At 39.4% G+C, this 25,027-nt stretch overlaps 1 protein-coding gene across 2 annotated transcripts in view; it reads left to right on the forward strand.

Moving 5' to 3' along the window:
- The window catches only part of LOC150090934 (ras-related protein Rab-18-B-like), a 77,601-nt gene that overhangs the window by 17,313 nt on the left and 35,261 nt on the right, over positions 1-25,027 (forward strand). For both annotated transcript variants that reach the window (XM_090380733.1, XM_090380725.1), the window contains exon 2: positions 19,513-19,568. In XM_090380733.1, coding sequence (XP_090236859.1) covers positions 19,513-19,568 — 56 coding nt within the window. The remainder of the gene's footprint in view (positions 1-19,512; positions 19,569-25,027) is intronic.

Raw genomic sequence — 25,027 nt, forward strand, 5'->3', positions numbered from 1 at the left:
CCTATTTGAGGAGGTTTACAAATTGGCATGTCAGAAGAAGAGTTATATTATTGAACACTTAAACTGGACCATTGGATTTTCTTACTTTTAGATGAAAAGCTCTTGGTTAAACAAAAGTAGGAGTCCTGAAAATGCACTTCTGTTCCTATCACTTGTTTGTTAATTATTGGAATAAGTTGTGTTTATGGGTATAAGGTATGTTAGTGTCTAACGGCTCCTGGGATTTCTCCCATCTCCGCGGGTGTACATTGTATCGGGGCCAGAGATTTGAAGTGTGTGGGGGTCATGTGCTGTATATTGTGTTGTGCCCTTTGTTCCTCCGGTCTATTAGCTGCCGAGCCCCTAGTGGGACCCGACGTTACCACACCATGCCACGGGGAGGCTGACCGGGTGTACCACTGTAGCTAGAGTACTCTGGCGGGTCCTGCCACCTACTTTCCTGGGATTTCAGTGGCTAGGACCAGATTTGAGAATGAGATGATCGCTGTTTCTTGAGCAACGGTTGTAATTTTAACAGAGCGTAGGGTTGTTCGCTGATAACTTGTTCTAGGGCCAAATAGGTCGGGCAGTAATTTTGATGTTTTTAGATTTAGACCTGTGGGGAATGCGTGTGTGTGTGTATATATAAATATATGTATATACACACACACGCACACAAATATATATATATAAACTAAATAAAAAAAAATAAAAAAAAACGTTGTGCAAGAGAAAAGTAAGGGAGGAAGGCAGAAGACTGGAGGGTAGGAAACAGAAGAAAGGGGCCAATAGGGAAGATGGCCCCTGATGACAGTGTGGCATGCCCAGTGCCTCACCAGAGAGAGGAGTGAAAAAAAATCATTCTGTAAGAGAAAAATAGTGGGGGGGGGAGTAAAAGAACGGATGGCAGGAAACAGAAGAAAGAAGCCGAAAAAAAAAATATAAATAAAAAAATAAAATAAAAAATGAAAGAGATATACTCCGCAAGTTCAGGGTAGGTACAGCTAGCACGGCCAGTTAGTTGGAGCCGACAACTTGCTGGAAATCCAGCAGTGTGAGTGCTGCTATGGTGGATGGGTCATGTTCAGTAAGGTCTAGTTCAGGTGCCGTCATTGGGGCTCCATTTGGTGAGTCTGTGTCGCATCCAGACTGAAGGCTGGTCCAGTAGTCCATCAGAACGAACAGTGGGGGTGGTCAAAACCGGGAGTCCAAGATTGATGGTCAAGTCCAGGGATCGATGCTAGGCCTCTTCTTGATGAAATGTGTCACATCTGGTCGAGAGAAGTTTGTCCAGAAATCAATGATGAGGAATTTGTCAAGGTATGTGCGGACCCTGTCTTTTATTGCACTGCTGGTCAAGTCTTGTGCAAGTTGGCCCAAGGCGTTAGCATTCATGGCTCAATGATGCGTAGCAACAATTGGCAGTCATGGTTGTTATGACCTATTGATTCGGATACTAAGGTGGTGGTAGCGCTTTCTGCCTGGTAAATAAGTCCATTGCAAATTGAGTCAGAGCTCGGTAAGTTTCTTCATTCTGTAGGGTGAGGTGTTCTTGATTTTGGTAGTTGAAGCGTAGTTTTGTTATTAGGATCCTCCTGAAGTCCTCGTAGATTTCACAGCTGTGGGCAAGGTGCTCCCACGTCTGATCCTCTCCACAGTGGCAGCGGGGTGAATCTGAAATTCTGAAGTCATGTAGTTTTTTCTGGAAGGAGCCATGTCCAGTGAGGAGGTAGGTAGCATAGAGTCCTGGTGAAAACCAGACAGGTGTGAGGGGGTAGGAGGCCCTGACATCAGGGAGGAATCTTTTGGTGACAGCGCCTTTAGTTGATGCCTGCCATCTTTCTTGCCAGGTGTCTGTTAGATGTTCATTAAGTCTCTTCTTTTCAGCGTTTCTATTATTTGCTGGGTCAGTGGTGAAATCTGCACAAGTAACTGCTCTTCCTTTGGCTATTTGGTAGAGCAACCCATGACGAACAATCTCCAGGTCCAGTGGAAGAGATCCAGTGAGGACCTGGAGCGCATGGGTGCTGACAGTGCGACAGGCACGCTAGGACAGAAGGAGAAGAGAGTGCTGGATAGTTCCTAGGCGTGATCTGTTTACTACGGTATTGGCCTTCTTGTACCAGACTCCAGAAGCATAGGTGATAACCGGGATGAAAACTGCCTTATAGAAGAGTGACAGCGTTCTCTTCTTTAAGCCCCAGTCCTTCCGGGCAACTCTTGAGACTTGGGCAGCATACTTCCTGATCTTAATCCTGAGTTGGTCTAGATGAGGAGTGAAGGAAAGGTTTTTGTCTAAGATCAAACCTAGATATTTAAGCTCTGTTTTTATTTTTACTGTAACACCATTGACCTTGATTTGGGGTGGTCTTCTCAAATCAAGGGTGCCTTTTAGTAGGATCGAATTGGTTTTCTCTGGGGAGATCTTTAGGTTGTTATGCTCTGCCCAAGCTTGAAGGGTGGAGATGGCCTGGTTGGCAGTTGCTTCTAGTTGGGTTCTGTTATTGGCAGAAAAGAGCATGACCAGGTCATCTGCATAGGCCTGGGTTTGTACATTGTTGAGTTTGGTGTTCAGGAAATCATCCAGCACCAGATTCCAGAGGAGAGACCCCAGGACAGATCCATGAGGGCATCCCCTGAAGACTGGTCTGGAGACACTGCAGTGGGGAGCAGACACGACAACTCGCCGGTCCTGGAGATAGGTCTTGATGCATCTATATAAGTTTTCTGGGACATGCGCTCTTCGGAGCCTGCCCAGGATGCTGGGCCACCAGAGGGAATCGAAAGCACCAGCAAAGTCAAAGGAGATTAGTAGAAAGTATTTGGAGTTGCAGTTGGTAGCAGCTTCAATGATTGTTTCCAGTGCATCAATCGTGGAGCGTCCTTTCCGGAAACCATACTGCTTAGGTGAGGAGAGACCAGCGTCATTGTAGTGGGCTTCTATTCTATGGGAGATCATCCGTTCGAGAAGTTTGCTGAAGACTGGCAGCAGTGCAATGGGCCGGTAAGATTGTGGCAGATCATGTGGTTTGGTTGCATTCTTCAATATAAGTCTAAGGATTGCAGTCCTCCATTGTGTGGGGAAGAATCCTTGGTGGAGACAGTGGTTTAACAGGTTGAGTATTGTAGTGGGAATAAGTTCAATGGCCTTCTGGACGATTCTGGATCAAGCATGTCTCTGCCCGGAGCCTTCTTGTTTCTGATTCTAGATGCAGCTAAGTTGAGCTCGGTTGTGGTGAAGGGTTCTTCAATTGCAGTTGTGTGATATGTTTCATTTTCCGTGCAGAGCTGTAGCTGTTCCGGTGTGTGTGGGTCAGCAGGCTGCTGGAATGTAGCATCTAGAATATTATTGATAGTATCTTGTCACGATCTGGTGTACAGTCCGTTCGGTAATTTTGTGGTTGATACGACCTCACCTCTTGGGAGCTTGTTAGTGGTCACTTTGTACACAATCCCCCAGGGATCGGCGTTCCCTTCAGTGCTTACCAGGGCTTCCCATGAGCGCCTTTTGCGCTGTTTTATTGTTGTGGTATACTGGTTCCTGGTCACTCGATATTGCTGCAGTAAAGCCTCTGTTTCTTCTGGAGGCCATGTTCTTCTTGCACGTTGATAGCGTTTTCGTCGGTAAATGACTTCGCGTCTAAGAGTCTGGAGTTCAGGTGACCACCAGGGGACAGCACCAGGTGTGAATCTTCTTTTTGATAGCCTTGTTTGCAGCATTACTGACGAGCTGTGTAATTGCGCATTGATGCTGGTCTGGGCTGAGGCCGCTAGGATTGAAGTGGCTGGCTGCACTGGTCAATTCCTCCTTAAAAAGGTTCCAGTCAGCCTTATTCAGGGCATATCTTCTTTGTTGAGTTCGGTTGGTTGGTTGAGTGACTAGTGAACGGTGTAGTTGGAAGGTTAGTACCCTGTGGTCAGAGGTGGTCCAGTCCTCACGGACTGTCCAGGAAGCAAGGTGCTGAGCAATGGAGCTTGAGGCTAAGGTGATATCTATTGTAGCTTCCCACAGGGTACTGGAGAAAGTTGGCAGGCAGTTAGGTTTGTTTAGAATGACCAGGTTGCTGTTAGACAAGTAGTCCTCAAGACGTTGGCCATTTCTATTTCCTCTATGATTTTGAGTTCGGCTGTGCCAGGCTGGGGACCTGCAGTTAACATCAGCCCCTATAATGAGTTTTGCATTTGGCATTTGTAGCTGGATGGTCTGTAGGTATCGGGTGGCAGGAAGAATATCTTCCCCCGGTCGACAGTATATCGAAACTAAGTAGAATTGCCCCAGTGGTGAAATTACATGGGCGCACACAGCCCAGCTAGTACACAGATCAGTGATTTTGGTGACAGTCAGTTCGGGATTGCGAACGACGATCGCGGCCCAGGGTGTGTCACCATCAACCTGGACCACTTTAAATCTCAAGGGGTAGCCTTTTATCTCCTTGTTATGAGTGTATGGCTCCTGAAGCAGCAGCACATCTAAGTTCTCTTCATCTGCCTTTTTGACCAGTTGTGCAGCAACAGCCTTGGCCCTCTGAGCGTTATGTTGTGCTATTTTCACGGTGTGGGTATTTAGGTTTGGTCTGTTACTCCCCATATTCTATTCTTGATTGTTGAGCACTTCTGGCTTTGAGATAAACTGGGCAACTGCTGTCACGGAGCGAATGGTTGGCTGGCACCTTTAGGGCCTTGCAATTGGCACATGTGGGAGGTTGAGACTTTTTGGGACATGTAGCGTATTCATGCCCCATTTCGGCACAGTGGCCACAGGTGGGCAGATTTTGCCTGCACGTGTGCGTGGTGTGGCCGAAACGGCAGCACCTGAAACATTTGGGGACGGCTACATGCTCCCTAAAGCGGTGGCTGCCCCAGTTGATGTAAATTCTTGTTTGTTGGGAGAGGATCTTCCAGGCCTTGGGTGATAGCTCAAAGACCCAGTTAATGGTGTGCCCAGCTCTGGGTTTTGTTTGGAATTTAAGGATTATGTGAGAAGTTGGTTCTTCATCTGGGAGTTCCTGTTTCAAGTTTCTGTGGAAAATTTCGCTTTGCAATTCCTCTGGAAGGAGATCCTTGTCCACATCTAGTTGTTGTTGTTATTTGGTTTTTAGGAGCATTAGCAACTAAGGCCATATTGCTCCGGGATATGCGGTGGTCATTCCCTGAATGACCTTTCCGCATCCTCCGTATTTGGTGGTGACGGGCTCGAACCCCGGTCTAATCAAGAAGCGTGTGCTACGCACTGCTGCTCCTTCCCACCTGGCTACGGAGGCGCCCCACATCTAGTACCAGTATGCAAGGGCCCTTTTGTCTAGGGGGCTCGGCCAGGAGTCCCAGAGATGGTAATTTAGGATTCTTAACAATCAGTTCAGCATCCTCTTTTGTGGCTGTTTCTATAATTACTCCTGTATTTCGCGTTTTGCGAATTGACTTGATTTTAGTGTTCTTTAAGTCACCTGTCAAGGAATCCATGATGGTCTTCTTGACCTCCTCACTGGACATACGACCTTCATTGGTAAGGGGTTTAAGTACCACAAAGTTAGGTCTGGGTGATAGCGTTTTCTTCAGTGTAGTCCGTAGGTTGGCACCTGAATTGTTTGTCTGGTAGCTCAGTTCCTGAGATTCGGGAATAAAGTCCGGTGGTGACTTCCTCAGCGCATGGGCATATGTGGAGTCGCGCTGTCGCATTTGTTTTACTCCACAGTCAGTGTAGGCTTCCAATTTTGCAGTTGCCTTTTCGCTTTCCAGGTGAGTCTGGATAAGCAGCGATTCTAGCTTGTTCCATAGGGTGACGATTTCTGCCCTAAGAAATGTTGTAACTCTGTTAGTTGGCTCTTTGAGCACGTTCTCCAGTGCTACTTTGAGTTGTAGCGATTGTTGGATAACTGTCCCCTCAGGCATGCTGGGGTCAAGGGGGAGGTCAGGTTGTCTCATATCTGTGTACTCGGTTTGGGAGAGGGGGGGGGGTTCCATGGTCCCTCTGTTTTGAGATTTTGACCTGGTTTTTCGATCAAATTTGGTACCGATTGATTTTTTGTTCTTAATGGGGGGTTCAGTTTGAGATCCCTCATGTTCTTCGTGTTGCTCTGCTATTTTAGGGTTGTCGGTCACTGGCAGGGTTGTGTTTACAGCCGATTTCCTTGATTTACCCTCCATTTTGAGCAGATACGAATTGGCGAGTTCACTGCGGATGAGCGAGTGGCGAGACAGTCTTACAGAAGGAGCTCAGAAAATGAGTGCAGATGATACCCACTGCAAGTTAGTAGGTGAATCAACTTAAGAAGTGCTACACAAGAACAGTTACCACCAATAGGATTTACGTGCTGTTGTCACGTGCTATTTGCCCTGGGATGACATCCATATGGTCATTATAATGGTATTAAGTTACACCAGTGCTTGCAATATTATTTATGTCAAGTGGCACAATTCTAATTTCTGCCGAAATCGTGGGGCCAAAATCAGCCGTTCACATCCAGTATCAGCGCCCTAATTTAAATAGCCGACTGGGCTAGGTGAGTAAAGTGCCTGCCCGGCAACCCGAAGGTCGCGGCTCAAATCCCTCCTCGGGCTTGGATCAGAGTACTGCAAAAACCTTGGGAGGTGCACTAGAGCCACAGAAGCCGATGCGCCAACAACTAACTAGGGTTAAACGAGGCAGTCAGCGATTCCTGATTAGGCCTAACAATATTACAAAGGTAATAAACTAATATCAACAGTTTACAAAATCTATTAAAATTTATAGCCAGTTAGAGAAAAACTTACTGACAATTTCTGGACAACAACTGAATTAAATAAAGCACAATGAATACATTAGGATATTAAGTGAAGTGCAGCATACTAAAACATCAACCGTACTAACAACAACACTAGCGACACCTCTGTGTTTATGGGTAGTTTGGGCTGAGCACTTGGTGAAATTTGAAGATCTGCTGGATAGGTACCTAATGAGAAGAGGGGCCAATCATGTAAGTTAGTGATGGCAAACCTTTTTCTGTCCTGCATTACAAAAATGAGCTCAAACAAATTTAATTTTCACATGCCATAGAAAAAGCAATAAAATTAGTGGTCTTTAATGATATAAAAAGATCACAATAAAAAGTATTTTATGAGAACTTTGTTGCTGCTTAATTAATTTTGTGCATTTGTGGTGCACCTTCCACTGGTGTGCTATCACTGATGGCAAACCACTGGTCAAATTGTGACAAATTTTTAAATATCTTGTCATTAGTGCTAAAAGCTAGTCACTAGGGGTGTGTGTGTGTGTGTGTGTGTGTGTGTGTGTGTGTGTGTGTGTGTGTGTGTGTGTGTGTGTGTGTGTTAAGGGAGAAGAAATGGCACATACTAAAAAAAATTTCTTCTAGAACAGCCATTTCGTAGTAAACTTGACTCACGTGATGAGATGAAGATGCTGGTGTTTACTTTCCTTTATAATGCAAACTGGCCTAATCAGCCTTGCTCTAGTGAGGCTGATTAGGATAATGGTATTCCAATGGGCCCTCCAATGGTATTGGAAGGCCCATTGAATTTCAAACACTGCAAATTAAAAGCTTCTAAATTTCCTTGTGATTAACTTTAATCTATAAATTATGTATTAACTGTTATTGGTGTACTCTAGAAACAAATAGAAAAGGCACATGGGACAATGAATTAGTGGCTCCTTCCACAACTTAACCACTATCCTGTATGTGAACTAAGCTTCATAAGATAAGCAGTATATTTTCATGAATGAACAGTGTTCAGATATTTATTTTTTCCATAATTATTTAATGAATTATAAAGTTTGCTGTATTCATGTTGAACAAGAAACTAATTATGAAATGCTGTCCAGGAAATTAATTTTTGTGCTGTCCTAACGAAAGCCATACATGATTCGTTTGACCATACTTCGTCCATACATTTGATCATACGTTCTTTTGACAAGTAAGATTCATTTTTGTAAAAGAATGTTGTTAACTGTATTAGTGTGCGTATTAAGAGTCATACTGCACTTTTGTCAAAACATATTTATCGAGGTGTTAAATAACAGGTAGAGGACAATGGTGAGGAAAAACTTGCAAGTTAGGATTAAATTTGAAAGTCTGCAATTCTGCCCAGAGACACATTGGCCCACTAGATATGAAGACGGGGTGTACATGATGAAAGTGTTATCAGCCACTTTTGTCTTGGAGAGATTATTCTACCCTATGAGGCTTCAACAATCTCTCCAGTTTTGTCTTGGAGAGATTGTTGAAGACTGATAGGGTAGAATATTTTTTTTTTTTCAGCGAGTCCTGTTCTTATTAACAGGAGAGACCATTTTTAAAGGAATAGATTACACTTAAATAGAAGGGACACAAGAATATTTGCTGATTATGTTGAGGGAAATTTAGGTGGGTCGGAAAACTAACTAGTTTATGGTGAGATACATGGACTAATGGATTAACAGTTATCAAAAGGGTGAGATACATGGACTAATGGATTAACAGTTATCAAAAGCTGAAAGTGATTCTTGTGCTGCTTCTGTTGGGGCATGTAGCAGCTTGAAAAGCAAGGTATGGGGAATTACAAAGCCTGCCATGGATTCTCATGGGACAAGCAAATATATGGGCTGTTAGGATTGCTGAGAGCAAAAACAGGCACATGTCTACTAATGTTAGGTGTAAACAAATTTGAATTTGAAGTACTGGTTAGGTCATCAAATGCTGATGTTGTATAGATATTGGAAACATGGTGCCACTTAGACATAATGGATATGGAATTTGAAAATGCTGAATAGAATACCTACAGAAAGGACAGGATGGGGAGTTATGCTCTTGGTTAAGAAGCACATTAACTACATGATCTGGGTACATTGCACCCTGTTCATGTAGGAGGCTAGTGTAATGTTGAGTCAAGAGTGGTGTGACAAACTACTGGAAAAACAAAAATTAGAGTAGGAGAGGAGTAGGCTGTGAATGACGTGATGAATATAATGAACAACTGTAGAAGCAAATAGTGTGCCAGCAAATCAGAATTTCTTATAATGGTGGATTTTAACTTTCCAGATATTGATTAGAACAGGTGAGTTTGGTTACTGATACATTAGTAGAAATTTTCTGGATTTATTGGATGACTGTTTTCTACAGGAGCATGTTAGAGAGGCAACAAGAGAAAGCAGTACTCTTGGGCTGGTTACCAGCAGTCACTCTTCAGATAAAGGAATCGCTAGGTGGCAGTGATCATAATATAGTGATGTGGCATTTACTTAGAGATATAATTACTGTTAAGGGTAAAGGGAAGGAGGCTTTTCTTAAAGGTGACTACAGCAGTCCTAGATAGTTTTTAAATTCTTTTCAGTGGGAACAGCTGATGATGTTACCAGCTGCCAACTCAAACTGGGAAGCATTTGGGGAAGTAATCATTGAAGCTGTTAAGCTTTTCATGCTAACTAAGAAGTATTGTTCAAGTTTTACACGTAAATGGATATCAGATAAATCAATGAGGATTGTTGACAGAGAAAAATATTGCTTGGAATAATTATAATCAGGGGATGGAGACACCTACAATTAGTATAAACTATTCTGCAATCAACCTTGCAAAGAAAAGTAGAATGAATCTCCTGCTTATGTTAATACTAGCACCACACTGGCCCACTAGATATGAATAGCATAACTATTTATGAACCTGTTTAGATTTCTGAAAACAAAATATTTTGCATCCATATTCATGTGTGTAAAAGTCTTTAGAGATAGGAATATCAGAAGTATATGAAGAAAATCATATCATTATAACTATGAGCTAAATGACTTTGTGATAACTGAGAAGAAAATGGAAGAGAGATTGTTGAAGCAAAAAGTAAAAGGCACTTGGAGTTGATAGAATCTGTCCAGTTATATTAAAACAAACAGCAAAAGAAGTGAGCAACTCCTTTGGCCATAATCACGAGAGCATCTTTGGATTCAGAAGAAGTGTCTAGATTGGAGATGTGCAATAGCTGTCTTATTCAAAGAGGTAAAGAGGGATCAAAGGATAAGTCAGGAAATGCAGACCTGTAAGCTTGACTTCTGTTCCAGGGTAAATATTGGATTGATGGTTAAAGAAGTATTACATGATAATTTTGACAGAAATGTATATATACAGAAATCACAGCATGGATTTGTTAAGGGAAGATTCAGTGAGAAAGGAACTGGATGCAAAAAATGATTTTTATATCATATTTTCAGTGAAGCTTTAGATACTGTTCCAAATAAAAGATTGTTGTACAGATTGGAGCATTGTGGCAGTTACTGCTATGGATAAAGGAGATGGCAGAGGACCATGGGTGGTTGTAAATGGACATTGCTCTTCTTGAAATGATGTATTTGATAATAAAAACTTATTATTGGTAAAACTTATTTAAAAATTTATTAAGCATAATTCATAAACTTTTTTTTTTTTTTCTTTTCATGGGTGGTTGTAAATGGGCATTGGTCTTCTTGAAATGATGTCTTTGATAATAAAAACTTATTATTGGTTTCCCTTGTTCTTAATTTGTTGCATTGGAGTAATGTTGACATATTATACAGTTAATGCTTTCATAAATTTTATATTTGGCAGATATTTATTGTTTTGTGTTTCTGTTTTATATTATTGTTTTTTCTAAAAATTTAATATTTTTCTAAAATTTAAGTATAATTCATAAACTTTTTTTTTTTTTTTTTCTTTTCATTAAAAGTAATGAATAATTTTAGTGGCCAAAAGAACATAGTATTTGCCAAATTTTCAATTATTATTAAAAATTGAAGAAAATGAAATTAAGCTTTGTAATCTACTGGTGAAAAGTACACTCCAAGCACAATTCAAAAAACCAAATTTTTTCAGATATTAAAATCTGGGGCCTGTGAGGCTATCTGATATCACTCATAAAATGGGACAGTATTACTGCTGGGTTAACATTGATAAATACTCCACCTTTTTATTCTCCACCATTACTGCCTATTGGCAGCAATTGGAGAATAAAAAGAAACCTAGAGGTAATTGTACGGTCCAACATGAAGTTCTCAGTGCAGTGTAGACAGGTTGCTAGGACAGCACATGGGGTTCTGTCAATGATATATAGGAATTTTGCTGGTGGGTATATGGAGTAAGGAGGTGATTATTCCTTAAATATCCATTTATTTGTTGTGCCAGGTGAATATATAATTAACGGGAGACAACATACCTGATACGGCCAAGGCCAAAAGGGTTTACATCAGATCACAAAGCGAGGATTTAGTGTCAAACAAAACTACCAAATAATTTTGTAGTAAACGTTTTCGTAATTAATCAAGAAAAAGTCGTTTGACATTTTCTTGGTTTACCAGAAATGTGCTTATAGCCTAAGCTAACTTGTAAAGTACTATACTAGAGAGATACAGTTCTATGACATGATATGCATTGTTATTTGAATAAAGTAAAACTAAAGTTGTCTCAAAACAAAAATGCAGTTTTGTAGTTAACATTGTTTGACACTAATCCCTCAAAAGATACATAAAGAATAACAGTCTTATTTACATCAAGAATCAAATAAAATAATAAACCAAGCATGTTCACACACAGCCCTACAGGTTAGAAGATGGGATGTCATTGCAGTATTCGTGAGAATACTGCAATGCCATCAGTATTAAAGAGAGGAATTAATGATGACTTATGTCTAGTACCTCTGTAGGGGGAGGATGTGCCAGCTGCACCACTTCCATTTGTGAAGAGTTTTGAACTGTCTGTAATGCAACTTATTGAGTGGAACCCAATAAGCTCTTAACTCTCCACATCCTATGTGGAGAGTTAAGAGCTTTAAGAAATTTGATGTGAGAATGAAAAGTAAGTTTTTAGTATTGAAGAGTACCAAAGATCTTTATAACAGAGAACTGATTTAACCAGAGTTCCAAAGGTGTTTCTGCACCAGTCAAAAATAAACCCCTGCCTGCCTATGTGTTTCCCTTATCCCATAGGTATCGATCTGGCAGTTATTTGAATTTTTCAAAGTCATTGAGTCATTAACTAATTTGAATCTTTCACCCCAGGGGTTGTCTGGGATAAAATTCGGAAGATGAAGGGTAAATACAAATCAGCCCCTTCATCTATGTTACAACATAATGGTTGTACATTAGCAGACCCAACTGCTATTGCCAACGCTCTAGGAGAAGTATTCTCCACTATATCTGCTGAAACTTCATACTCTGCTGAGTTTCTAGTGTTAAAGAAGAAAGCGGAGAAACAAAAACTTAACTTCCCTTCAAGTAAAGCCGAAACTTATAACCTGCCTTTTAGTGAAGTGGAATTAACCATTGCACTTGCTACCTTGAAAGTGAGTGCCGCAGGGCCAGATGAAATTCAGTATGAGATGATAAAACATCTATCATCTCACTCTCTAGAGCTGTTGCTACATCTCTACAACCGAATTTATTTGGAGGATCAATTTCCCGTTTCTTGGCGTAGGGCAACTGTCCTCGCTTTCCCAAAGCCAGGAAAAGATCCCAAAATTCCTAGCAACTATCGTCCAATTGCTCTGACCAGTTGCTTATGTAAGATTTTGGAAAAAATGGTGAATATATATTACCTTGAGGCAAACGACCTTTTGAACAAAATTCAGTGCGGCTTCCGAAGGAATCGCTCCACTTTGGACCATTTAATCCGACTGGAAACAGCGATTCGCGATGCGTTTTTAAAGCGTGAGCACTTGGTATCAGTCTTTTTTGACATGGAAAAAGCTTATGACACAACCTGGAGGTATGGTGTTTTAAAAGACCTCTATTCTTTGGGTCTGAGAGGCCACCTCCCTATTTTTATCAGAAATTTTTTATCTAAACGACTCTTCCAGGTTCGTGTTAAATCCAGTGTGTCTCGCCTTTTTTGTCAAGAGGAAGGAGTTCCCCAAGGCTCTGTCCTCAGTGTTACGCTGTTTGCAGTCAAAGTTAACTCCATTACAAAACAGCTTCCTTCTTCAGTAAATAGTGCCTTGTACGTTGATGATTTTAGTATTTTCTGTCACTCCTGTAGCATGAGAGTTATTGAACGACAATTGCAACAAGCACTCAATTACCTTAGTTCCTGGGCTTTAACCAATGGGTTTATGTTTTCTGCGCAAAAGACCGTTTGCATACACTTCTGCCGCAAACGGAATCTACATCCTGACCCGGAACTTAGACTTGGACAAAATCCAATTCCTGTGGTAGCAGAAACAAAATTTTTGGGACTTATCTTTGATAAAAAACTGACATTCCTACACCATATCCGTCAGCTTAGAGCAAAATGCATGAGGGGTTTGAACATGCTCAGTGCTATCTCCTCCAACTTTTGGGGAGCAGATAGAAGCACATTATTGCGTCTATACCGAGCACTTGTTCGCTCTAAACTTGACTACGGCTCCCAAGCTTACTCTTCTGCTAGAATTTCTGTACTCCGATGGCTTGACCCAATCCACCATAAAGCCATTCGGATTGCCACAGGGGCTTTCCGTACTTCGCCTGTCCAAAGTCTATACGTTGAAGCCAATGAACCACCATTGATGCTTCGACGTCAGCAATTGTCGTTACAATATGCTATAAAAATAAAATCCCTGCCTGACCACCCTACGTGGACATCTATTTTTATGCCACGGTGGGAAAATCTATATAATACGCGTAAAACTGCCAGTCGGTCTTTTGGTATCAGGATCCAAGAGCTGGTTCATGATATTAGCTTCAAGTTGGATAATATATCAACGTCAGTCAAGCATGTTCTTCCCCCTTGGAATATACGATCTCCGTCTTGGGACTTCAGTCTTAGGAGTTGGCTGAAAGCTAACACATCGCCATGTATATATCGGCAACTCTTTGCAGCACACCTTGCTGAATACTCTGAATTCTTGCCGGTTTATACAGATGGCTCGAAATCTGAAGAGTTTGTGGGATCCTCTTGTGTCTTTCCAAATAAAACGATCTGTAGTCGTATTCCAAGTGAATGTAGCATATACACTGCAGAGCTACACGCAGTAGAACTGGCCTTGGATCATATAAAAACCCACCACTACCAAAAGTGCATGCTATATATGGACTCTCTAAGCGTATTACAGGCCTTATCCAATGTGAGAAACACTCACCCAGTGTTATGTCGGGTGCAGCAAATATTACACTCCCTCTTAGAGTTAAATTTCGATATTCGCTTTTGTTGGATCCCTAGCCATGTTGGTATCAGAGGCAATGACTTAGCTGATGCAGCAGCAAAATCAGCAACGCCACAAAGTCGCATCCGCTTATCAGTCCCCTATACAGACTGCAAGCAACTGATCTACAAAAAATTATGCGCGCGTTGGCAAGAATCTTGGAATGGGTGCCCTACCAACAAGCTGAATGAAATTAAGCCTGAAATAATGCTTTGGCATTCTAGTCAGCGCAGGGTCCGACGGGAGGAAGTAATTCTTGCTAGGCTACGCATAGGACATTCTCACCTGACGCATTCGTATTTGCTGAGGGCTGATGATCGTCCTGTGTGTAGACATTGTAAAGCAATTTTAACTATCCGTCATTTAGTCGAATGTACATATTTTAGTAATGAACGCCGTTCGTGTTTTAACCATCTGTCTGAGCCCTATACACTCAGGCAGATTTTATCCGACGATGACAATGTGTCAGATGTATTTAGATTTTTACAACTGATTAATCTACATAGTTTTATTTAGATTGCCCTAATATTTAACATATTGTAAATGTTTTATGCCATATTTTTGTGCATAATATATTAACTAGATATGCTATTTTATATTTTTACACATTTATATTTTATTACCTTAGACTTGGCGCATGATAGCCTTAGATGCTGATGCGCCATTAAACTTCTAATAACCAACCAACCAATCACCCCAGGGGTTCACATCTGGTGAGTATGGGCTTGGCACACCCAGGGTCCTGAGCTGGATATCATCATTCTTCTCTTTCTTGGTGATTCCCTTCTGTTTCTCTCTCTCTCTCTCTCTCTCTCTCTCTCTCTCTCTCTCTCTCTCTCTCTCTCTCTCTCTCTCTCTCTCTCTCTCTCTCTCAGGGTGACTCGGAAATTTTTTTTAGCTGGTGCAGCATAAGCCCGAGGCTTCCTTGCACTATATGGCTAGTAATGATAATAATAGTTAATGACTCATTGGCTAAAGGGAAACTTTATGCATGCCAATCTATATTTATTTGCCCTTAGTTTGAATTTATGCCCTGTGGTTCTGGTTTCAGTTGATATTGTGAAAATTTTTATCTTCATTTATTTTGCTAGTCCCCTGCACTGGCTGAGCCTTATAAATCTTGCTCAGATCCCCTATAAGGTACATAGTTCACAGGCTCTATAGCCCACATATATTAACTCTCTCCTCACATGAGTGCTCTTTTGCTGATCTGACCAGGTGTGTATTGCTCATCTTTACTCTTTTGGGAAGCTGAATGTCTTTTGATTAAAAACTATTGATACTAGCCCTCCTTGTCACGTCTACGTTGCACAGAGAATTACATGTTCCTAATTGTGATCCACAAATCCCTGTTTTTGTCTACTATTTTTATTTCACTCTCTCAGAGTGTGTAAATTATTCTGGAGTTATTTCCTGAGCATAAAATATTGTATTTGCAACATTAAAATGTAGTTACTATTTATCTAACCATTCCTAAAGCCTGTCCATTCCTTAAGTTATTGTGAAAGGGTTCTGTAATCTTATCTTCAACTTTTGATATATGGCCTGCCTGCCTTCATCAGTATCCTTTAAGAAAAGCAGAAACAGGAACAGTCCTAGCACCAATCCTTGTGGAACTCCCCCACCCTAGTTTTAACCCTAGCTCATTCTGAAGAATAACCATTAATTACAGCCCTTTGTCCCCTTAACATTGGGCACATGTATGTGGTGAGGGAACCTCCCAGTGATGCTGCTTGGCTTCTAGATTAGCATCACTGGGATCCAATGCCTATACTTTGGTTCCAGGTTTATATCATTGGAATCTGTTGTTTGTAGCCATGCACTACGATCTGTAGAAACTTGGAAAGAGGGATCCTGGAGGATGATGGGCCCAGCCTGAAACACCACTCTGCCTCATTCTTTGACAAGACAAGAGATTCCAGACTGGCCTGACTGGAATCAGTTGGCAAGTGTGGTTCTTACTGCTAGGGTCAACTGCATTCCAATTAAGTCTCTTTCCCTTTGGTCCTGGGACAGGGTCAAGATTTATTGTAAATGTAGGTAGGATGCCCCTAAGCGAATTTGGTGTTTCATTTGTGGATGTCCACTAGGGGACTGGCAGGTACTAAATTTGTGTATGCAGTACCTGCTAGTCCCCCCCCCCAGTGGGCATCCCCTCGTAGGGCTCTATGGTGGGTGATGTTTTTTTTTTTTTTAAATCCCAAACACAAAAGGTATCAAACCTATAGTACTTAGTACCGTGCATGGGTTGAAGAAGAAGAAGTATGGGCAAATATGCCGGAAACTTTGCTCTAGTAACCAAACATGGGTTTCACCACTTCAAGCCTCCAGTAAGCAAAATGTGCTTAGGGCATGAGAGATTTTTATTTTATTCATATAAGTAATTTAAATCCTCCTTTTTCTGGGGCGGGGGTCCAATAAGGCCCCTACCTAATCACTTAGTGATACACACAATACTTCTGTAAAAAGACCTAGAACTGAGGATATACCACCATCAATGATACCACTTTTCTTCATTATCCATTCTGTTGAGAGCAGGCATTCAGAAAAATGTCTCCCTTCTTTATATAGGAAGGATCAGAAGAGTTGGCAGGATCTCCAAAATCTGGAAAAAGACTGCGTTCTGGAGATCATCCCATTGAAGCTTCATGTCAGAAACATTCCCATCAAATCCCAATAGCCATATCCATCTTCTTCTCCGAAGAAGAGATCTGCTCTGAATTGAAAGACCAAGGAGTGACACTTGTCAAATGAATATGGATGCAAAAGGATAGGAATGTTGTGCATACTCTGAAGCATGCCAGCAGTGGAAGGAAAAGAAAGAAATTAAAAAACTGAAAACAACTGAATATTTTCTACCAAGAGGCCAGGAAATGCATCCAACCAGTAAATAGCACCAAATTCTCATACATCCAGAAAGTTTCTGGGAAGTGTACTGTAGGGATACAAATGGAAATGATTTTACCATCCATCATCATAGTTATTTACTCGTATCGCAAGCTATTTACTAAGTCACAAAAATCTGCCAAGAACGACCAGTCAGCTGCTACTCCTATATCTGTGCTTTGTAATGCCCCACCAGTAACACAGTGAGAGAAAGAGATAAGATCAAAAACATGGATATTGAGGTAAAGGAGGCAGCAGAAGATTCAGTTTTGGGAACTTTTTGCTAAGGAAGAAAGGAACACCGGACAACATCCATACTTTCCCAAGAAAGATAAATCCAAGACTGAAAAAAATTAAGCCCTTGGCACTTTGGAAGCTGTCTGATGGATCCACAAAGCCCAAATAATGGCCACATTCATACAGTGGAATTGCCATGGATTCCGACAGAACATTAAGACCCTTCTCCATAGGCAAGCCAGTGTGCCTTTGTTTTCAAGAGACACATCTAAAGCCAAATGAAGATCCTACATATGTGATGCCAGCATAATATGTAAAGAGAGGACTGGGAGTGGATCTGCCCATGGTGGCATCTCCATCCTAGTGAGCAACCATACTCCTTTCCAAGTAATCCTCTTACAACCACCATAGAGGCAGTTGCTATTTACTGCTTTGTAGGGTTTCCTTTAATGATGTGTTCAGTGTATTTGCCACATGGGATCAACATTTCCCAGACAGACCTTGATGATCTCATTGCACAACTGCCTGCTCCTGTTCTTTTATTAGATCTTAATGGATATAATACCTCTGGGGTAGTGCAGGCTCTACTATGAGGGTCTGTAAAATAGAGCATATGCTTGAAAATAATGAGCTCCCTCTCTTAATTGTGGGTTTGAACACCTCTGCACACCTATCCATACATTTTCTCTTCTCCCTTTATTCACATGGGGGTTATAGAAAATCCCTATGGGACTGATCATTTCCCCGTGGTATTTTTATTTTGACTGAAAAAAGACCATGTCAACCATCAAGGATGTCTCAGTGGAAGTTCGATAAGGCCGATTGGAATGCCTTTGAATATCTCAGCACAATTTGACATCACAAGAATCAGCCAAGAGCCTATCAATGCTGCAGTTATGTACATTACAGAAGGTGTTGTCCATGCAGCAGCAGTTGCAGTTCCAAAAACATCTACATTGGTTTCCACCATTCCTAAAACCCTGGTGGAATTCAGAATGTACAGTAGCTAGGAAAGTCCAAAACAAGGCTTGGAGAATATTTTTCTAATATCCTACCACAGTTAATTTAATATCCTTTAAATGTGCACATTAGCATTAGGAGAGGCATTTGATGTAAGAAAGCAAGCTTATGCAGCATCAGCCAAAAAAAAAAAAAAAAAAAAAAACCCACTTCCACTTCACCCCTCTGTTCATTCAAAATACCTGTCCAGCTGAGCCTTAAACTTATTTAGGCTATCAACCTCCACCACAAGGGATGGAAGTCTGTTCCACCAACCACCCACTGGCTAAAGGCAAATTTCCGCACGTCTATCCTACATCTGTCTTTCCTCAATTTGAATTTATGCCCTCTCAGGTGATTATTCTGAGCTAGAGGAAGAATCCCATCAGCATTGAGCATGCTTAAACCATTCAAGGCTTTATACACCTCTATCAGATCACCTCGCTCAGATCACCTCTATCAGATCAGAACTGTCAGGCATATTGAGATGATATGCCACACAGATATCCAAACTCCAACAGAATCCCTGGCTTAAGTCTTTATTTAGCCTGGAAGAAGCTCTTTGTATTTGACATTCATCCATCTGGCCTTGAAAGCCTTGAACCATACCTTACCTGGTTCTCTTAATATAGCCCTGCACTAGGCAAGTTTTTGTTGTTTGTATTACACTGCAGGAAGTAAGAAGTCTGGTTCCTCCAAAGTGTATATAGGTATAATTTTCATGTTTCTATTTAATATTTAACTTTTGGTTTAATTTTACTATCGACTTCTAAATCTTTTGTATTCTCAAATTATATTAATATAAGTGTATACATTAACTTAATATTAGTTGTGATTTTCTTGATTAATTTCATAGTAATTTTCATGTCGTGAAGATGGTTTTATATCCGCTCATAGCACTTATGGTCTGAAGATGGACTTTGGCAAGAATTCTGAAATGTCACCTGCTAAAAAATTAATGTAATATTGAGCTTTTATTATATATGAGTTTAATAAAACCTATTTGTTAAGAATTTTCATGCGGCATAATAGTGTTATTTTATTATATATATGTGTGTGGAATAAATTTTACCATATGGATAGAAACCATGTAACATCCTTTCCCAATTACAACATTTATTTTTTTAAGAAAGCAAAAAAAGTTTTACATCTGTCAGTGTTTTTTTTAATTGCATTAGTAATACTATTTTCATTACTGGATTGAGTTTTTATTATAGTTGTTTGCATGCTTCCAATATGTGCAAATATCTAGATATCATAAAATATCCTTTTTTTTTTTTTTTTTTTTAACCCCTTCTCTATAGTTTATTGTTGAGGTTCACAGATGATGTTTTTGATCAAGGACTTGCAGCAACTATAGGTGAGCAAATTTTATATTTAAGTATTGATTTATATAATAAAATTGCATTTGTAAAATAATAAGAGGAGTTTACCTCAATATAGTGCATAGAACACTTCCGTATGATACTTTCCAGAAATAAAAACGAAAACTTACATTAGAGTAAAAAATAAATAATTAAAAACCAATTTAACACAATTCAAATCACTTTAACACAATTCAAATCAATTTAACGCAATTAAAAATTAAAAAGAATCTAACGAAAATATTCAAAACGATTTTCCTTCCTGAAGCTGACAACGCTTTTCGACTATATGTCATGATCACAGGAATGAAAATTACCGAATAGGGTTGAAACTGAAACTTAAATAGTGATTATTTGTCTTTGCGCATGCGCGTGAAGTTCCACGCATCAGAGATCAAATATGATCTCCGATGCATAGACTTTTACGACATACGGTCGAAAAGCGTTGTCAGCTTCAGGAAGGAAAATTGTTTTGAATATTTTCGTTAGATTCTTTTTAATTTTTAATTGTGTTAAATTGATTTGAATTGTGTTAAATTGGTTTTTAATTATTTATTTTTTACTATAATGTAAGTTTTCGATTTTTTTGTTTTAATTTCTGGAGAGTATCATACGGAAGTGTTCTATGTACTATATTGAGGTAAACTCCTTATTATTTTACAAATATTAATATCAATGTAGAATGTATTGAGTATTACAGCTCTGATTCATACTATCTAATTCATTTTTTAAACTCTTGACTATTTCATTCACTTTCTATCTCTCCAGGTGTAACCTATTGATACACACAATTATGCGGGATTTTTTGAATGGCTTGGTGCAAAATTACATTAAATCAACACTAAAATACTTGGCCCAAAGTTACCATATTTCTTTTCTAAAATATTGCCTTCAAAACAACATTGTTCCAAAGTTTGCCAGGGTTAATTTAAATTTAAAAAATTCAGGCATAAAACAACTAACACTGGCCACATCGCGTAATATTGTTAAGCTTGCCTTAAAATCTCGATATTCGAATAAACAAAAATACCTTTCCCAGGTTAGAAAGCTTCACGATAAATTAAAAAATTATCTACATCCGAACGATTGGTCTGTATTGAAGACCTCCATAGATTTGCGATGGGAAGCATAGGCCTCAGAAATAAAAAAAAAAAAAAAAAAAACACACGTTAATAAATTGCAAACATTATCGGATAGGTCAAGACACGTTCGTGCGAATTCTAAGACATTGTCGCGGGCTTGCGACCAAGTACATACAATTTGGGTGACAACCCCCCCCCCCCCACAGACACACAACGTACTACCACAGAATACGTCAGCTAGTTCACAAACACCCCCTCACCCAGTATTCAACAAACCGACATATCAACAGGTTAGAAATCTTTCCTCGTGTATGCTATCGCAGGACCAGATTTCACTTTTATCCAAAGGACAAAATTATAATTTACCACCTTGAAAACTACCTAAAAAACAATGCGTAATTGATATTGAATTTGGACTTCGTAATGCTCCACAAAAAAGATTTATTTATTCAACAAGTTAACCAAGTAGTGAATAACATAAAAGAAACGCGACTTCCTAAATTGAGTACACATGACAGTTCAGCTTTACAAGAACTTCACGGAAATAAGGACATTATTATACAGAGGGCAGATAAAGGAGATACAGTAGTAATACTAGATAAACCTGATTATATTAATAAGTTAGATTCAGTTGTTTCAGATACCTCCACTTATCTTGAAGTAGACCCGGCACTGTTTACCAATTTGGTCAATCAATACAATAAAATGTTAACCCCGTATCGAAAAAACGACTACATTACTATGGCCCAGTTAAAGGAATTGAAGGCCAGAACATACAATATTCCTGCACTTTTCGGTCAGGTAAAATCACACAAGACTGGATTTCCTATTCAACCTATTGTTTCCTACAGGATAAAACATTATAAAACCCTTTAGACAGGTAATACAATTTGGGATTAAGATCTACGATACATTATTTAATAATCTTAAAGACTGTAGACTTGGCAACAATGACAGTTTATTCTCTCTAGATGTTACCTCGTTATATACAAATGTAAACATTGAATATACATTAGATATTATTTGGGATATGTTAAATAAAAATTCGATACCGATTAATTATACGAAGCTACATATTAAGGAAATTTTTCACTTAATTAAACTGTTGTTGAGGCCAACTATATCACCTTTCGAGACAAGGTCTACAAACAAATTTTTGGATTGCCAATGATTTTGAGCCTGAGCGGCTTAATGTCAGAGATCTATCTCTCAACGATTGAGCATATACATTTGACACCTTTTCGACCCCGTATCACATACTATGGGAGGTATTTAGACGATGTTCTAGTTATTACTGGTAGTAGTAGTACTATCCAAGACATTTTACATTCATATAATAATATTCAAATTGTTTTTATTGTTTTATGGTAGTGACCTCCAGAAATATGTTTTAGAAAAATATCACAAAGGCATTCAAAATTGATTCTTATAATGAACATATGATAATGATGAAAGTGTAGTGCAATTTCCATTATAAAAATGACTTTTAGAGAGATAAAGAGCTTAGTTATATAGTGAAAATTTCAACTTCCGAGATCTTGGAACGAATTACCAAAAAAAAAAAAAAAAAAAAGTGTTATCAATCGGTTCACATTACATTATTTTCACGATACCTCCATTTATTCCTACAGGATGCAAAATACGTTTCCATGATTTTTTTAAGTTTGCACTGGCAGCAAAAACTTACGTAAAGTCAAATTTCCGTAAGTCAAGTATTATGTAAGTTTGGGAGTTCCTGTATATAAAATCCCTATCATCAAAACATATCTATCCATTTCTTCCCTTAATTTTGCCAACTTTTCTCTTCTTTCGCTATCCTTGCAGGAAACTTATTCAAGTATTCTGTGTTCTTGTCTCATTCACCAGTGAGATATTTTTGAAAATTTTGTTTTACTCATCTTACTGAGGTCCTGATACACTTCAATCAGTTTTCCTCCCTTGAGGTGTCCAGTTGCTAAGCTGTGCAGAATCAAGTCTTCTAAGATATTCCTAATAGGGATAAGACTTAGCACTCTTTGAAATAGTCTCCCTTCTCTGCATTTTCTTAAACTCATGCGGAATACTAAGTACTGTGGGTTTAATATCTTTTGTGTTTTGGATTTTCATAAAAAAAAAAAAAAAAAAAAAATTCTCCAGTTTATCTTTCTTGAGATATGACTTTCAGGCCTGTATGCAATATTCCAAGGAAGGAAGTAAAGCTTCTTATCAAAAACTTTTTTGAATGGATTCAGACTATCCAGTGAGATCCTGTTCAGATGTATGTTGAGTCTGTGTTCTGATTTCTAGTAAACAGAAGATGATAATGGGAATAATGTTACAAGCCGTTATGCATTATACAGTACTGAAGAGTATTACCTAAAATCTCTTTAGGCAAGTTAAAGGTACCAAGCAAGTGTGATTGCCTCATTATTGGATGACTTCAACTTGCTTCTTATAGATTTCTTTTCTAGAAAGGCTTCAGTTCTGAAAATTGCAGTGTTTGGAGATGTGATATGATTGAGATGCTTAAGGCTTTGAATGGATTGAGCAAGCTCAATGCTATTGGGATTCTTCCTCTTGCTCAGACTACACACTTGAGGGGCCATAAATTCAAATTGAGAATGGTTACAGGATATGTATGGGTGGTTGATTGCAGGTAAAGACTTCTATCTGTTGTGTAAGTGGATAGCTTGAATAAATTCAAGAAAGGACTAGACAAGCCGTTGGAGGGGATGAATAGGGTGAAATGGGTAGTTTTTTTTCTCTTTTTTTTGATCATTGAATTTTAGCTAGAGCTTATGCATTTTACGGTACTCACTTCTATTTATTTTAAGATGGAACAGAAGACGTGTTGATGATTATCGAGATGAGTACTGTAAAGTGTGTTAGCTCTAGCTAAAAATTCAATGATGAAAACAATAGTATTACATAAGTCCTTGCTAAAATGAATATAGTTTTTTTTTTTTTTTTTACTGATGCTGTATAAGCTTATTTTATTTATTTATTTTTTATGAAACCCCCAAACACAAGAGGTATTAGAACCTATAGTACTTAGTACCGTGCTTTGTTTGGAGGTTGAGAAGGCAAAAGAAGATATTTGTTGACATTAAACTTGAACTTCTGTAGACTGTAATTTTCAGGAAATATGTATGAAGGAAGGTTGTTCCAGAAAGCGGCAGTTGAATGAATAAAGGAGGAAGGTGAAAACTTGGTTCTGTGAGTTTGAAGTCGGACAATAAATGGATGTTGGCTGGTGGCGGAATGTGTTCGAACTGTTTTGAAGAAGAGAACGGGAATTATAGAAGCCAATTCAGAAGAACAATGCCCATGGAAGTATCTGTAGAAAAGGCATGCAGCAGAAACAGTACGTCTATGAGACAGCGAGCGGAGAGATTCTGTTAGAGATGAATCATTAATTAACCTAACTGCCCTCTTCTGAATGGAATCAAGAAGCCTGAGAAAGGTTTTGGGAGCACCACCCCAAATGTGGGAACAATATTCCACGGTAGGGCGGATTTACGATTTGTACAGAGTGAACAGCTGTTTGGAAGAAAAGTAACGCCGAGAGCGAAAGAGAAAACCAAGTTTTTTATATGCAGAGGAAGCAATATTTGTAACATGCTTATGCCAAGAAGATTAGAAGTGATTAGAAGTCAAGGTAATCCCCAAAAGAGATATATCATTTTGCCCAGAAATCGGAGTGTCACAAAAGGTAAGTATAGGAGCAGAAGAACCTTTTTGCGAGATATAAGACAAGACTGAGTTTTAGAAGGATTGAAATCAACTAAGTTGTCTTTGCCCCACTGGAGAATTACCTGAAGATCGGCATTTAAGGAATTGGTAGCGGATATTCGAGAAGTTGAAGCTGATTGAGCAGGGCAAGGTTTTTCAGAATGGAAAGTGGAATGCAATGTGCTATTATCAGCAAAACTATGGATAGGATTTCCAGTCAATGGAATAAGGTCATTAATATACAAGAGGAAAAGAGTGAGGGAAAGAACTGAACCTTGGGGGACACCAGCATTAGCGGAGAAGTTAGAAGCCAGAGAGCCATCTACCATCACCCTCATTGAGTGATCATAGAGAAAATTGAATAATCAATTACAAAAAACAGTTGGCAAACCATAAGATGGAAGCTTGTTTAGAAGATCATTATGCCAAACATGATTGAAAGCCTTTGAGATATCAAGAGCAGCTGCTTGTGTTTCACCAAACTTTTCCATTGAATCTGTCCATAAATGGGTAACATAAGCCAGAATATCACCAGTGAATCGACACTGATGGAAGGTTTCTAGGTAGTTTAAGAGTTGGCGGTTAATTGATTTCTCCATTACTTTTGAAAGAGTAGAAGTAATTGCAATGGGATGATAATTAGATCGGAGGGACTTGTCACC

The sequence above is a fragment of the Mastigoproctus giganteus genome, chromosome 1 (genome assembly GCF_048544385.1).
Source record: "Mastigoproctus giganteus isolate SK-2022 chromosome 1, ASM4854438v1, whole genome shotgun sequence".
NCBI classification, from domain to species: domain Eukaryota; kingdom Metazoa; phylum Arthropoda; class Arachnida; order Uropygi; family Thelyphonidae; genus Mastigoproctus; species Mastigoproctus giganteus.